Raw genomic sequence first — 17,620 nt, forward strand, 5'->3', positions numbered from 1 at the left:
CGTATGATATGTTCTGCATATAGATTAAACAATACGGTGATAAAATACACCCCTGTCTCACACCCTTTCTGATTGGGAACCAGTGGGTTTCTCCATATTCTGTCCTTACAGTAGCCTCTTGTCCAGAGTATAGGGTGTGCATCAGAACAATCAGATGCTGTGGCACCCCCATTTCTTTTAAAGCATTCCATAGTTTTTCATATGTTTGTGATATGATCTCTGGTGCCTCTTCCCTTTCTAAATCCAACTTGGACGTCTGGCATTTCTCACTCCGTATATGGTAAGAGCCTTTGTTGTAGAATCTTGAGCATTACTTTACTTGGATGGGATATTAAGGCAATAGTTTGATAATTACTGCATTCTCTGCGATCTCCTTTCTTTGGAATTGGGATATATATTGAACACTTCCAGTCTGTGGGCCATTGTTTAGTTTTCCATATTTCTTGACATTTTTTGTCAAAATATGGGCAGATTCAGTCTCAGTAGCTTGTAGCAACTCTACTGGTGTTGCATGCTTAGCCTCAGTAAATGGAATTTGTGATTATTTTTACGTCTGCTATGCTCATAATATGGTACAGATATACAAAATAAATCACAGGAGGGGAGAGTGCTACTAGCCATGATGGCTATGCTCTCCCTCCACGGTCAGAGGCAGTATGGTTCCAAACACCAATTGCTGGAAACTGCAAGAGGAGAGAGTGCTCTTTGCACTCAGATCCGGCTTGTGGGCTTTCCATGGGTAACTGGATGGCCTCTGTGAGAACAAGATGTTGGACTAGATGGCCACTGCCTACAAGTTGTAGAGGATTTGCTACAAGTTGTGTATTCATTTGGTACATGGAATAGAGATGGGCAAGCTTCCCCAGGCTCCCTTGGGATTAGCATGGAAATTATCAGAGTTCTTCCAGAAAAATGTGTGAAGAACTCAGATAATTTTTGTGAACCGATCTGAGCCTGGAAAAATCACCTCCACTTCCTGCAGTCTCATCCTGCAGTATCTGCAGGGGAGATTTCAGAGGATGCACGGGCAAACACTAATAGTGTGGAGAAGACAATCCACCACAGAGGATGTTCTTGTCCTAGGGGTCCTCCATGGTGGTGGCTTCCCCCAAGTTTTTTTATGCTTCGTAGCCTCTGAAATTTTTCCTGTTCAGTATGATGAGATGACATGCAAGAAATCTATAATGCTGGACTAGACTTGTTTTGGCAAAGATTATAAGTAGAGTTCTCAGTATGCTCTATCCTCAGCTGGCAAAGGCTTTGCTCAGCCAGGAGAAATCTCCCTCCTGGTAGTACAAACCCTTTGATTGCCAGGAAAGCCAACAATTCCTATTTGTTGGGATTTTAATGCAAGCCAGAGAAGAATGTGGTTTTGTAAAACTTGCCTCTCTTTAGATATTATGAGCCCATGAAGTGTGTCTCCAAACCCAGCTCAGGATAATTTCACCAGTACCCCTATCACTGATAGAACATAAGCTGCAATTATAATGGTGCTGCTTGAGTTATATGTCATAACCATGCCAGTAATTGCCAATGAAACTATACTGTTGTTGCAAGTGTCTTTGCAGTGGGCTTTTGATACATGCAGTTGTGGAATCTGTAAAAAATGTAATTTTACAGTTTAAAGAACATTTACACTTGAATTAATATGTATTTATTGAAGATGTAATTAGCTTGTCTTTCAGTTTGAAATTGTTATATTGGAAATGAACAATGGAAATATCACAAAATCTTAGAATTGTAGAGTTGGAAGGAGCCTATAAGGCCATTGAATCCAACCCTCTGCTCAATGTAGGAATCCAAATTAAAGCATATCCGACAGATGCCTGTCCAGCTGCCTCTTGAATGCCTCCAGTGTTGGAGACCCCATCACCTCCCTAGGTAATTGGTTCCACTGTCATACTGCTCTAACAGTGCAGGGAGCACACTAGGCAGGAGGCCATGGAGTGAGGAGAAGCACTGATACTCATGCCAAAGGGCCGGTCCTTTAAGATTCTCCAGTCCTCCAACATAAGAGAGGTGGACTGAAGCAAAAGCAAGGCGGGCTGGAAACAGAGGCTCAAAAGGCCTCGATTCACCTCCTTCACTGCTTCACTCCTTGGTGCTGCAACCACCAGTATTGCCTTGCTGCCTTGCCTTGTGGGTTCCTCCTTGGGACCAGAAGAGAACAGGAGACAATCTACCTTTATAGATTCCATGTTACTTTATGAAGAGAAAATATACAAAATTGTACCTGTTTTACAAGGAGGGCACATACGACTTGAAATGTGAAAGTCAATGCATATATATTGGATGAGATCCAACATAGTGTGAGTTGGGGTGCACTCATGCCGGATTTCTCTTTCCTGTCTTCCACCCTCATGTCACTAAAATTTGGGGGTATGCAGGGGGCTGGGGGTAGGCAGAGAAACCAAAAGCCCTGTTATGTGAGCAGTTGTCTGTTGTGCAATTAGCCAGGCATAATTGGGTGTTGCTCATTACTTGTAAGTTAAGAAGACCTGAAGTACAGCGTATCATGCAAAGCTGGCTAACCTGTGGCCCTCCAGATGTTGATAAACTACATTTTCCATGGTCCTGACTATTGACCTTGCTGACAAAAACGAGTCCTGCAAAATGTGGAGAGCCACAGGCTTCCCACCCCGATACAAAGACTAGCTCTTTGCTTGGGCTTACTCATTTCTTTTAAACCTCTTTATGAACATGGCAGACCTAACAAAAGTATCTCCTAGAAGTAAAAAAAAAAGTCAATAAAAATATTTGGTAGTGTTATATATATTTCTGAAGTTTATATCTATAGCATTATCTAATCTATTTAACCACTTAGGGTGCAATTCTAACTTCACTTACTTGGGAGTAAGTGTCATAGCAAAAATGCTACAGGTTCTCCCAGGTGGAGAATAATAACACACACGCGCACACATGCGGGTAAATCGAGTTCAAGGCTCCTTATTTATTTATTTACTGCAGTAAAGGCTAACCATACACTTCACACAAGGGGTGAGGCATGAGAGAGCACTGAGCCCCCCAAAACAGGGATTTTTATACCCTTAGCAAAACAAGTTACTCAAGTTAATCATCATGTTAGAGCCCCCCTCCTTTTTCCAACGGTTAGCGTTTCTACTTCATAAGCACAAACAATATTTGACCCTTTGCCTTGCTGATCATGCTGTTTCTATTTCTTGCACACATCTTGTGGTTATGCATTACCAGCTTTACAAGGCAAACAGGAGACAGATAGTTAGCAAACATCTTGAGCAAAATTCCTTAAATCATTAGGACTTTGGACAATCCTAAGGCATTAGACTTTACTTTAGCAAATAGCATTCCCAAACAGGTACTTTGGACTACCAAGGGCTAAAATTTTCCTTTAACATTCCCCCATTTTTAACATTTACTCCTTAACGTTAAACTATAAGAATCCTTGCATCAAGTCACGATGTCTCTGTTCTGCTTTTATAGACTCTTTTAAAAGAACAATGGAATTCACTGTGAGTGGGGGGAAATCTGCCAAAGAATAAGATAACATTTATGTAGAACATTTATGCAGTAGCATTTAAAAATATATATATTCTGCCCTTGTTTTTCTTCGCACAAAACCTCTGGAACGCATCACCAACCATACCATCAGGTGAGGGTGTGTGAGAGTGGGGGTGGGAGTTATAGCTCTTGGCCTTGCACCTCCTGGATTCCACTTGAACCAAAATGGGGTTAGCCAAGCCGTAACACTCCCCCCTGTTGAAAGGCATACAGAAAGACATCTGTATGTCCCTTCACACCTCAGTCACGGTCTTGCCTCCCAGGCTGTAATGCTGACTTCCATTCGGTGTAACTGTGCCATTTGAGATTGGATCCATATTACAAGGGTCATTAAGACAAAGACCAAAATTATTTGAAACATCAAAATCACCACAATGGGGTGCATTGTAAAGGTTAACATAAGAAGAGCCTGCTGGATCAGGCCAGTGGCCCATCTAGTCCAGCATCCTGTTCTCACAGTGGCCAACCAGGGGCCTGGGGGAAGCCCGCAAGCAGGACCCGAGTGCAAGAACACTCTCCCCTCCTGAGGCTTCCGGCAACTGGTTTTCAGAAGCATGCTGCCTCTGACTAGGGTGGCACAGCACAGCCATCACGGCTAGTAGCCATTGATAACGGCTAATGGCTAGTAGCCATTGATAGCCCTGTTCTCCATGAATTTGTCTAATCTTCTTTTAAAGCCGTCCAAGCTGGTGGCCATTACTGCATAGCTGGTGGCCATTACTGCATTAAATCTCCTTTGGCGTACTCTCCCCAGCCAGACAGGGAATTTCACCATCTATGTGCCTCTACCTGTGATATTTGTGATTGCATGTGTTATCTGAAGTGTAGCTTGCTCTCCTATGTCACTACTTCTAAATTCTTCTGTAACACGGTGAAAAAGTAAATAAAATAGGTGAGAAAATAACTATGCAACGGTTCAACATAAAGAATAAAGAACAAAGGCTATTAGGCTATAAAGGTCCAAGATTCTACATTGGCAAATCTCATATCTTAAAACAGCCAAATTTTGTAAACCCCTTGTTACGAAATCACTCAGAGGGATTTGAAAAGTAAAAACATCCTATAAACAAGACATTCTTAACACTTAAATTATATAAGGAAAAATAGCAATGGTTAAATAATCATATTCTTAAAACACAATGCATGAGTATTCAATTACATTCAATATTACAATAACAAATAAAACAATATTTGTGATCTTGAAATATACTTCAGGGTGGCTTGTACACACTTCATCCTCAGGAGACTTAGCTGAACTGGAAGCTTAGCTGAACTGTCTATGATTTGCTGATGCTCACCAGAAACTTGAATAATGAAAAGAATAATCAACTCCCTCCCCCCGAGTGACTGTGATAAAGGTTGCAAGCTTGCACAATATGGAACATCTTGCCAGAAGAAATATTAGTGTCCACAGCAGAATGATGGCCAAAGTAGACTTGTCACTTTCTGTAGTTGGGGAAGAATGGTCAGCTCTCCACTCACTGTTATAGTAGCAATGCAGGAAGATGGCATGCCAGTAGCATATCTGTGTCCTGGTCCTGGAGCAATTCAAGGATCCAGTCAAAAATATCTTAAATAAAATCTTCTGTGATAAACACATAACAGTACAACACATTCTAAACTTTTGAGTTTCCCTAGCCTCTGGCCATTTACAGAGCTTTGCACTTAAAAGTAGTCATGGAATTCTTTTATCATTAAGAACATAAGAACATAAGAAGAGCCTGCTGGATCAGGCCAGTGGCCCATCTAGTCCAGCATCCTGTTCTCACAGTGGCCAACCAGGTGCCTGGGGGAAGCCCGCAAGCAGGACCCGAATGCAAGAGCGCTCTCCCCTCCTGAGGCTTCCGGCAACTGGTTTTCAGAAGCATGCTGCCTCTGACTAGGGTGGCAGAGCACAGCCATCATGGCTAGTAGCCATTGATAGCCCTGTCCTCCATGAATTTGTCTAATCTTCTTCTAAAGCCATCCAAGCTGGTGGCCATTACTGCATCTTGTGGGAGCAAATTTCATAGTTTAACTATGCGCTGAGTCAAGAAGTACTTCCTTTTGTCTGTCCTGAATCTTCCAACATTCAGCTTCTTTGAATGTCCACGAGTTCTAGTATTATGAGAGAGGGAGAAGAACTTTTCTCTATCCACTTTCTCAATGCCATGCATAATTTTATACACTTCTATCATGTCTCCTCTGACCCGCCTTTTCTCTAAACTAAAAAGCCCCAAATGCTGCAACCTTTCCTCGTAAGGGAGTCGCTCCATCCCCTTGATCATTCTGGTTGCCCTCTTCTGAACCTTTTCCAACTCTATAATATCCTTTTTGAGATGAGGCGACCAGAACTGTACACAGTATTCCAAATGCGGCCGCACCATAGATTTATACAACGGCATTATGATATCGGCTGTTTTATTTTCAATACCTTTCCTAATTATCGCTAGCATGGAATTTGCCTTTTTCACAGCTGCCGCACACTCATTACGTTCCAAAGTGGGACAAGGAAGATAATATGATATTAAGAATTACACAAAATGAGCTTAAATTCATAAAAAACATTTTCACAATCAATAAAAGGAGCAGCTTTAACATAACCCACAAAATCAGTTCAAGTTGCACCAGAAACATTGACAAAATAAGGAAATGGAGAGGCCTGTTAGGACCAAGAGATGGGGGATGAAAAGAAAACCAGGGCATATGGGCATCTGTAACATTCTCTCAAATTATAAGACCCAATATAAAACCAATCATTGTTTCGAATGAAATATGGGAACATGTGTATTTGTGCATGTTTTCACATAAACAACCAAACACTAAGTTGCAATGTTATTTTTCCATTGAATTTTGCACATATCTGTACATACCATACATGTCTACCCCACCCACCTTTCTTCATGGCAAAACAGCATACTTAAACACAAAAAGTCATAAAAGACATACACATACATGAAAAGAACAATATTGATTTAAAGCCAGTATTCATGGTAATTTGCCACCTGCCAGATGGCCAAACACCACCGTCTTTCCCTTGCTGAATGTATTTGGCAAGGATATTAACACTGGGGATGATCCTAGAGGAGAATGCCCCCCTTTGTGCACTCCTACAGATTGCATAGAAAATACTCTGTACAGCCAAACAGCTTGGTCTTCAACATTTGAAAACAGATCTTGACTAAAAGAAAAAGAGGGGTGAAAGAACACTGGCTGACAAAAAGTAGGTAAGAAAAAAAATCAGACAACAGAAACATCAATAAAGCCTCCTTACAGAGATACTCACAACTTGAGGTGTTAATGTTCTGGGGGGGGGGGAAAGGAAGCATATGTTTTGCCAAAGGTAGTAACAGCATTCTGCAGAGAGATGTCCTCCAGCTCTATTATGTTGGGGTGCACCTTGAATAAAAAAAATTGTTGTGGGCCCTTGAAGAGGATGAGAAACAGGTTGCTGATGGCAGGAGCTACTATTTGGTGTAGCTACTTGCTTAAGGAAGCAACAACATGAGTCCACCTGTGTTGCCATATTTCTTGCGTATCATCATTTGATGTAGTTGGGGTCAACCCTTGTTCTGTAAATCTGCAATCTGCAATATTTTAAAGTCTGCAATCTGCATGAGCCTGTGTGGCAAAGCCTATGTAGCAAACAGGAAGAAGCGTATCTACAGAGGTAAATAAGTTTTAGCAGCAAAAGGCAAAAAGGACTAGCAGGACTAGGCAGGACTAGCAGCAAGGATAAAACATATTTTGGAAAGCAACAGCAAAAGTGAGACTCCAAATATTAGGACATTTGCAAAAAGTAGCAACAAGCAGGCTATATTAGCAACATAGAAGGAAATGCAAGCATTTATTTTGTTTCCAAGTTAGATAAAAACTAAAAATGAGAAAGAGAAGCTCCAAAAAAATTTATAAAATGTAAAGGATAAACAATAACAAAACAAAACAAAAATACTTCAAAAATTATACCTCCCTCTTCAAAATGCCGAAGAGGAGAAAGGAGGAGGGGGAAAACCCTCATGCCTCCCTTTTATTCGTTTGCAACCTTTGTACAAACAGGAGATAGAAAAAAGACAACCAACCTCAAAGAACTGAATTCCTCTGCCCGGGAATTAAAGAACTGCAGTACCGTAAAACAAAACAAATTCAAAAGAAAAATGTACTTAAAATTAAAAAAAAGAGCTCCGGAGAAAAGTTAAGTTGTCCTCCTATAGAGGAAAATTAACAATTTAAGAGGAAGAGAAGCCAGCACAGACGATAAGAAGAACATTTTGTAGCTACATAACAAACAACATAATCATTAATAAGGCCTTTTTATAAATCACCCATTCTTCTTATTGGTCATGACGTGGCTGAAATCAAGTAGCATAGTTATTAAATTCAAATATCACTGGAAAAAATGATAAATTAAAAGAATTAAGCTAAACTTAAAACATGAAATATAAATTTTCTTCAGAATCAACTGAAAAAAATATCCATACTGTTTTAAAACGAACTAGAGAAAAGAGGGGGGTTTCTTTTTACTCTCAGCCTTGAGTTTTGAACTTTCCCTTCAGAGCGGGGGAAAAGGAGGGGTTGAATCATTGGTATTAACTCGTTTTCTTGTTATCTCCTTTCCTAATCCTTCCACTAGCTCTCCAGCCTTATTTACACACCTTCATACAACATAGGGAATGTTTTTAACACAGTTCCCTGACATGTTATAGAACAAGAACAAATACATCATTTGCTTAGGATGTTGATCCTCTAAAAAAAAGTCTAAGAGCTCTAAGCCTCCGATTTTCAAAGGTACCATCTTCTGGCCATTGATCCTCTGGGGATCACAAGACAGTATAGATCGGCCAGGCATTCCTGCACAAGTTTATCACTTTTTTCTTTCTTTTTTTTTAACAAGCCGGCACCTCCCCCAATTCAACCAATTTTCTAATACCTGAGCAAGGGGGGGTATTTGGTTTTTCTTTACTAAATGTACTTCCCATGGTGCTTTCTAGGTGGGATCTCGTTGTGTGTGGGTGCGCAAGCCTATACCTGCCTTGCCAGGACTTATCAGGGAGCACTGTCCTCTATGTGGAACCTTTACCAACAAACACTCACATGTCTCGCACTTCCACGTCCCGCAGGTCTGGGAGCAGTTTGCCGCTGAGGGGCTATGCTACCCACATTTGCAAAGGACGGGCTCGGACATGCCGGGTGTGCTACACCGTGCAAGGGTTATAACGTGGTTTCCCCCTCGCCAGGCACGAGAGTCGTCTTCCAGCCACAAACACAAATTCACCAACCAAACACACAGGTTTCCCTTTCCCAGACACATCCCAACCTATCTCTATTTTCCTCCCAAGCACTTTTTCTCTACTTCTCACTGGTAAGTGTTGAGATCGATCCACCCGCTTCTTCTGTGGACTCCCTTATCACCTGAGGAGAAGCCTGTCTCCACTCGGTCCAGGATCTCGCCAAAACTGGGCGATGAGCTCGTGATCACAGGGCAAGAGACGGAGAAAAAGGTTCTCCAGAACAACCTGGGAGCCCCACGTTGGGCACCATAAACTGTCATAGCAAAAATGCTACAGGTTCTCCCAGGTGGAGAATAATAACACACACGCGCACACATGCGGGTAAATCGAGTTCAAGGCTCCTTATTTATTTATTTACTGCAGTAAAGGCTAACCATACACTTCACACAAGGGGTGAGGCATGAGAGAGCACTGAGCCCCCCAAAACAGGGATTTTTATACCCTTAGCAAAACAAGTTACTCAAGTTAATCATCATGTTAGAGCCCCCCTCCTTTTTCCAACGGTTAGCGTTTCTACTTCATAAGCACAAACAATATTTGACCCTTGCTGATCTTGCACACATCTTGTGGTTATGCATTACCAGCTTTACAAGGCAAACAGGAGACAGATAGTTAGCAAACATCTTGAGCAAAATTCCTTAAATCATTAGGACTTCGGACAATCCTAAGGCATTAGACTTTACTTTAGCAAATAGCATTCCCAAACAGGTACTTTGGACTACCAAGGGCTAAAATTTTCCTTTAACATAAGCATCACTGAATTCAGACTTACTTCTGAGTAGACATAGTTAGGCATGCAGCCTTACTGTTTCTCATACTTAATTTTGTGTCAATAGTGTATATTTAAAAATGTAATTGTAGAAATGTATTTATAGGAAAAGCTATAGATTAACAATTGTATATCTCAGTTGCATTTAATATATTTTTAAAACAAATCAAGTTAAAAGTCATGTAATTTTCTAAATATAAAGTATCAAAAAAATTATTGCCTTAGCTCTTTATATATATTTATAATTTTTTCTCATTTCTAAACTACAAGGCTACATATATTTCCATATTATTCAAGTTGTCTCACCAACAATAAATTATGAAGGTCAGATACCATAACAGTTTGCTTTTCACCCCATAAATCTGTTAAATTTGTTTGCTTTTACTCTAAATGTGATAATTTAATTTTTGCAAAATATGGATAATTTTTAGTCTATTTTGGGGGGCAAAGAAGAAATAAACTAGAAACAAGAGAGAGGTAAGGTATAGTGAATGAGTAAGGTTTTCATGGGGGATAGTATGAGAAAGGAGCATCTGGTCATCATTGAAGTCTGAATACTAACTCCTTTTGAGCACACTGAATGCACACTTTCCCCTCTGAAAGTTGACAGTATGCACACTTTCAGACTTCTTTCTTGTCTGATGAAGGCTAAAAGCCTTTTGATTTTGGTTTTGGTCCCCCCCCCCAAACGTAAACATGAAGGCTATATTTCCCAGGAGTCTGTGCCAGTTATCACATTCCATGTGCACATAATTGCAGAAGACAAACAGTACTAGTAATATGTGGTTTTGGCAATAATGAGCAATATTTGGCAATGTAACAAAAATTGTACTTTTGTTACATTTGTTGAGAACGATGCAGGCTTCATAAGGCATGTCAGTCTCTGCAAACTACAAAGAAAAGGAAGAAAAGTAACAATATATGAGCTACTCCTCAAATTCGAAGCCTTAGCTAGTACTAACAAAAAGGTAATGAACTGCAAATGGAGCAGGATTTTCTCCTTCTCTTTTTTGCAGTACAGCTTCCAAAGCAATCACCTCTCTTAGAAAGAGGTGTGGCAAGATAGATATATGTCCAGCTTTTTGTACAAATGGTTTGTGACTTCTTTCTAAACATAACTTTCCAAAATACAAAACACCTCCTGTCTTGGGCCTTCGCTTCAACTCATAATTTGTAGAAATCGTTTACTTTGATGCTTGCTATTGTGTGATATTTAGACTGAGGCATACAGTAAACGCATCTTAAGGTCTGTTTATGCCATTCCTTTTATGGATATGTTTTTGTTTTTCAGCTTCAAGTACAGTCCTGCTGTGTGTTCATTCCAAATGACAGCCTGCCATCTCCTAGTACAATTGTGTCCGGAGATATTCCTGGGACTGTCCGTAGTTGGTATCATGCGCAGGCTAGTATGCCTGGAACTCTTATTCTTTGCTTACCCCAGATAAAGATTATGAGTGCTGGCCACAAGTACATGGAGCCCTTGCAAGAAATTCCCTTTGTTGTGCAAAGACCAATTCTTGAAGAAGGTACAGTATAGCATATTCTAAAAGAGAAAATGTCATTGTGTGGTCACCATTTTCCCTGTAAACAATTTTAATGTGATGAAATCTTGATGTTGAAAAATCCCCCTCAAAAATATTTATATACTACAATATTTCTTTATTTTGTGATTTGTATCCTAAAACTAATTCTGTTACTTGATCTTGTCATTGCTCAATCTTTAATCACTTGCAGAATGCATCATTCTTTCTGTTGCTGTTGTTAAGATACCAATAACATCCAGGCTTATCTTGATTCTTATTTTTATTTTTTGTTCCTCCTCTTGCAAACTTTCTTCATTAGACTCTGGTGTTCTTTTTTAAATCATTTGGTTCTCTCTTTTATCATTATCTTTACCTGATGTTACTTTTGTAATACAATTTAAATAATTTGAGGATCTACTGTTGTATGTATATTTGCGCCATTTTCGTTGGGTTCTCTGTTGGTTTGCAATGCCCTTCTAAGATGCATTGAATCTTTTCTAAAATATAAACCTTGTCCCTCATGTTTTTTTATTTTTACTACTTATTTTTATATAACACATGAAATTGAAATTATTCATGACAACTTGTGTTCAAGTAAGCATGTTTCTGTCTGTAGGTTCATCCTGACAAGAATAATTTGTCCAATAGTCAATTCTGGATGCTCTCAGCTGAAAAGTCATATATATATGAGAGAGGGGAGAGGGTTTTTGTTTACAAATCTGTCTGATTTCAGTCATATTGCCTGTCATATACGTGCACTTTACTCTGGTAGAAACATAAGAATCATACGTTATTAATACAAAAGAACAGCCCATTATGAAAAAAAAGCTTGGAAAATACGTGAGAAATATCTGCTAAAGGTTTCCAAATTCAAAGGGTATGTTCATGGCAGCCAGTATCAGGTGTCTTCATGATCTTATTCATCTCACTTTGCTGTGAGAGGAGTAGCACGCAATGATCATGCTCAAGTTGCTCTGAAAATAACTAATAATAATTGTTATTAAAGTATACTTCATATGCATTATCTCAGTAATCCTCAGAGCAATCCTGTAAATTAGGTTATTGTTCCCATATTGCAGAAGTGAGGCTGATACAGAGAATGAGAGAGGTCATGTCTTAACTGAGATTTGAACCAGGACTTCCGAGAACATAGTTCATGGCTTGCAATAGCCATCTGATGAGTCTGTAATTTAGGTGAGATATGTCCCTTGTCCTTTACAGCTCTTGCACTTGGTCCCTCTACTAGACAAGTATTGTCTAATAGACATATACTATAGAACTGTTCTGGACTAATATAGCTGTTGTGAGAACAATCGCTATTAACAGTGCCTCATTTTTAAATGTATAGTTTAAATGGGGAAGACTGTAGCTCAGTGGTAGAGCATCTGCTTTGTATGCAGAAAGTCCCAGGTTCAATTCCTGGCTAGGAGAGACCCTAGTCTGAAACCCTGGATAGAAACCCTCAGAAAGTCAGCGTAGACAGTACTGGCCTAGATGGACCAATGGTCTGACTCAGTATAAGGCTGCTCCAGATATTCCTAAATTTCAATATATGCCACTTTAATGTCATAATATGGCAACTTTTGGGAAACAGCTCTGTTTGCTACTAAGTTCTAAATGGAACATTGTGGTAGGCTTAAAGAATGGAAATATATAGATTATTTGTTCTAGCTAGAATAGGAAGTACATGTTGCCCATATTCTAGGCCCATATTATAAATTTCTTAAACCAATTGTAGTTAATGTTAACTAAAGACATAAACTTGGTCTGAATTTCTGAAGTGCAGCTTAAAAAGTATTAAACATTTATGATAGGAAAATAATATTAAAAGCTGTCACCGTACACTGAATACCCAGAGTGCTTTATCAATCAGTTCCTCTTTCCAGAGAACTCTGGAAATTGTAGCTCTGTTTAGGGAATAAGGATCTCCTAACAACTCTCAACACCTTTAACCAACTACAGTTCTCAGGATTCTTTGAGGGAGGCCATGACTATTTAAGTGGTATAATAGCGATTTGAATATATGGTGCAGATATTAGTGAATTATATAGGTTATGCAGGTAGGAGAGATTTAGTTACAATAATTTCTCATTGCAGAACTGGGCTTTTACAAATTTTGCTAGTGACATAATTTTATGAAGGTGGGGCATGGGGGGCAAAGCTCTGGTGTGAATTAAAATAAGTCCTACTGAACTCAGTGGGGCTTACTCCCAGGTGGGTAGGATTAGGACTGCAGCCAAAATGATTAACTTGTATCATCTAGAAAATAAACATCACTTACAGAGAGGAGGCAACAAGCCAAAGATATTAGTAAACCAAATTGAGTTGGCTCAAGCAAACAGGCACACATTACAGAAAAAATGGGAAAAGTGCATAAATACATTGGAGGTTTAAACAAATTCAGAGGATTTTATGTCTGGATAACTAATTATATATTCACTGAAAAGGTGCAATTAAAACTGAGGTGAGCAAAAAGGTAATCAATGACCTCTGGTAATATCAGGACTCATCTGTCTGTAACTTTTTTTTTTAGTGGGCTAAATTTTAAGTTTTTTATTCATGTGGTGTTTTAAATGCCTTTTTTGTACATGTTCTTTAAGCTGGGAAATCAATTTATCAATTTTAAATAAATAAAAACAAACACACAATAGCAAATCTCTTATAGACTGAATTTATATACAAATTGTTTGTTTTTTAAATCCAACAATGTAAACTCTTTATTTCTGAGGAGACATGGTTAGGATTGCAATGTCAGGACTGTTTTACTGCCAATGGCCTTTCTCAGTGCACAAAATCTGTAATGACCTTTCCGTTCTGTGACATGCTTTAAAATGTGGTTTGAATGCATCAGAAAATTAAATAAATAAAGAGGTTCAGTATATTGCATTCTAGAATTATGAAAGCCAATGTTTTGGAAAATAAAGATAAGGCTTTATATGTTTTCATGCTGTTTCTTAATTCTAAAGCTAAAACTGATTGTGTCTGTTTAATTGTATCTCTGCTTCTGCCTTTTACGTTATTACTCACCAAACCACAGTACTTAAAGCTAGTACAAATATGAATACATGGATCAAAACAAAAGTTGAACCCAACTATGGTCATACACCTTGTTGTTTGAAATACTACCTAATATTCTTAGAACTCGCACAGCTGAATTTGTACAAAAATCTGAAAGTCTGGATGAAAACTGGATTTTCAGCATAATATTCCCAATAGGTTACATTTTGGATGACGCTACAGTGTACATGTTTGTAATGACTGGAATCTTCATTCAGTACACTTCTCCATTGGAAAAACCTTCTCAGTGTGGGCCTGGTGAACACAAACGTTTACTTTTAATGCTGATTCCACCCTGCCTGATATAAAGAGAACATATAGAAGATACGGCTGTGTGTGTATGTGTGTAGATGTATGTGCATTATAGATATAATGGGTAAGATCCAATGCTGGCTATGCATGAGTGCAATGAACCTCCACTCATACAATGGGACTTCTCTTTCCTGTCTTTACCTTGGCTTCCTGAATGCCCCCTCAAATCTGGTTGGGGTACCCTCCAGAGGCAATCAGTAAAAGTTGTAATGTATTCTAGGCCCATTACAGCATTAGAAATTCAGTTGCCTTTGTACTTACCCATATGAAGGAGATACACTCCTTCAACAGAATTCTCACTCTCAGCAGTTTCTGGTGGTGGTGAATGCATGCTAGATTTGTAACAAAATAACTGATAACCTTTATACATTTATAAAAAATTTCAAATCTTTAAAACAGGCAGTAAACTGTCAAGATGCTTTTGTCAAGAGCTGAGCAAAGTAAATTAATTAAAAGGAATTATTCAGTGACTGAATTCTTAGCCCACAGCCATCATCATTATTGGTTTGGAAAAATGCCATGCTCCCACTCTGATTGCTTTCCTATATTGAATCCAATACCAGTAGGTTGTTAGAAAACACATTTGACTTCTCAATATAATCTTTTCTGATAGTTAAGAACAGTAGTGTGTTATTAAGCAGTTGTTTGGCATTAAGACAAATTGGCATTAAGAGTTTTTCAGAGTCTGATGAACTTAAATTGAATGATCACACAGAACTGCCATGTCCTCTTCTCACATTCCTGTGAAGATAATTGTTCTCCTTAAAAAAAACTAACCACAATTGCTTTGCTATTAATTTGTGGCATTTCAAACCATATTTTATCTGTTTCTGAATCCTAGTAATCAAAATTCTGTGTTGTGGAATGATTCCTCTAAAGCCACATTATTTAAGTCCCATTAATGGGAGATTATAGCCTTAAATCTATCCTATTGAAATCAGTAGAAGTGCTTATATTGGCAGGGGTATGCTTGATTTCTATAAAAACCACCACCACCAGCAGCACAGAGTTTCATCACTTGGACAGATACAAAATATGGAGTATAATTACAGATATTCTTGATGTGTGTATTCTATGTAGCGGGGGGGGAATAAATGGAGATGTCTAGGACTAATTCTTGCTAATTCTAAGTTCCATACAACACAATGTGTTGCTAGTGATAAATAGTACCTATATGTGACTTGAACTAAATTTTAATTAGATTTTGCGCAGGAATAATCCGATCATGAGTTTTTCCGTATTTATATATCAAACTTTTGATATTTTTTCTTTACTGTTCACTGTTTTACTTTGTTCTTGATTCACCAGGTGATGCTTTCCCTTGGACAATCAATCTGAATCATTTCAGCGTGTATACTCTTCTTGGCCAGCAGATGACCCTTAATATAATAGAACCCATGGGCTGTACTTCTACTCTGGCGGTCACTTCACAAACACTGCTTGCTGCAGGGCCTGAATCCAGGCACTCATTTGTTGTATGTCTTCATGTTGACCTTGAGTCACTTGAAGTAAAATGCTCAAATCCTCAGGTTGGTACATTCATTTGATTTATTGGGTCAAATTAAAAAAGCTTGATTTAAGGTTTATTATTCTAGGTTTTGTAAAAGAAATACCCTTCTTTTACCTCCCTCCCAACCCCCCCAGAGCCATCAAGATCGGGGTACTTAGATTAGATTACGATTTACTTTGAAGCTCTTTCAACTTTTGTAATTTAAATTCATCTCAAAGTGTAATAGCTACGGCACATAAATGCATCTTTTGGCTGATGGAATGAAATCACTTGCAGATGTATTGTTAAATGTTGGGGCCCTGCTTTGCTGTCACTGTGGATGTATCTGCTGAAATGTTCTAATGTAGTCTTTGTACAGATTAACACGTACCTGCTTTCATTCAGCATAATATACCCTCTGTTAAGGGGAAATAATTTTATTTCATTCATTTAAATACTTTTACTTTGGCTTTCCATCCATGCAGACCCCAAGGTGACTAATCATAAATGGAGCATAGAAACAGATTAAAATATACTTCATTATTATAATTTTTTAAAAAACACAGTAAAATTCAAAAAGAGAAGCAGCAAAACCAGAAACAAATCCCTGTAAGAAGGCAAAATAAGTATTTAGTCACTGCCTAGGCCAAAAGTACGCTGAAATAACAAGTCACCTCACCTCCTTTCCTTACACAGGCTTACCTGCCATAGTGCTGATGATGGTGAAAGCCAAGTAGCCACTCAGCTCTGATTGGTACAGTACTTGGTGGCCTCCTTATATTTCCTTCAATTCAACATCCATTGATGGATACTAGGCACTGTGTTGCGGGTCAGATAAGACAATGTGGTGGCCCATGATAAATCATGATAATTAAAAAGGTGGAGCAGAGTGAGGAAGGAATCTTTCCATACTTTTTCATTAGTTTTGCCCACATTGAGCACCTCCTTGATGACAAAGGGTTTAACAGGTGTTGGTGCTGCTTTCACAAGCCAGGTCATTCCAGGGAGATTCCTGTTGGTCGGTGTAGGCACAATAGATCACTCCACAGAGACAACTCAGAGAGATCCAACAGTGCCTCTGCTGCTACTCTACTTAGCCTGAGAACATACTGTTTTTCTGGGTGTAGAGACAACAGCCTTTCTGTCTATCTCTTTCAAAGAGGGTGGTACGAAGAGCAGAGGGCTTAGGCCAGCTTAGTATATTCAAGTGCCGTGTTTAGCTCATGTTGAGTTCCCTCAACTGGCACAGGGGAGTTGTGTGCTCAAGCTAGCAAGAACGTATTAATTAGTGGCTTTGAACTGCTCCAATAGGGTCTCTATTCCATGCTATCCGGCACAGTCCTCAGAACGGTTACCTCACTCTGGATATGCTGAGGTCCTTATTATGAATTTTTAATAGGATGTGTACATTTTTTAAAAGAGACTTGCACATCCCTACATTGTTAGTTTTGCTTTTAATTTTACTGTACTTCTAATTTTGAAGATAAGTTACCAGAGCTACCACAACACTGAAGAAGTATGCCAAAGTTGGGAATAAAAGAGACCTCACACCAGTACAGGCTCTTTTTACATTATTAGATGTATATATAGGACTGATCAAACAGTTCACTTTAGAGTTGCCACCAACATGCTAAATAGAAACCATCACCCTTTTTATAATCAAATA

General features: G+C 38.9%; 1 protein-coding gene across 17 annotated transcripts in view; it reads left to right on the forward strand.

Moving 5' to 3' along the window:
- VPS13B (vacuolar protein sorting 13 homolog B) overlaps positions 1-17,620 on the forward strand; it is a 590,935-nt gene that overhangs the window by 285,079 nt on the left and 288,236 nt on the right. For all 17 annotated transcript variants that reach the window (XR_009759752.1, XM_061603977.1, XM_061603987.1 and 14 more), the window contains 2 exons: positions 10,865-11,099; positions 15,774-15,994. Coding sequence is in view for 16 of the 17 variants with exons in the window: in XM_061603977.1 (XP_061459961.1) it covers positions 10,865-11,099; positions 15,774-15,994 (456 nt within the window). In the remaining variant the exon portion in view is untranslated. The remainder of the gene's footprint in view (positions 1-10,864; positions 11,100-15,773; positions 15,995-17,620) is intronic.

The sequence above is a fragment of the Rhineura floridana genome, chromosome 1 (genome assembly GCF_030035675.1).
Source record: "Rhineura floridana isolate rRhiFlo1 chromosome 1, rRhiFlo1.hap2, whole genome shotgun sequence".
Taxonomy (NCBI): Eukaryota; Metazoa; Chordata; class Lepidosauria; order Squamata; family Rhineuridae; genus Rhineura; species Rhineura floridana.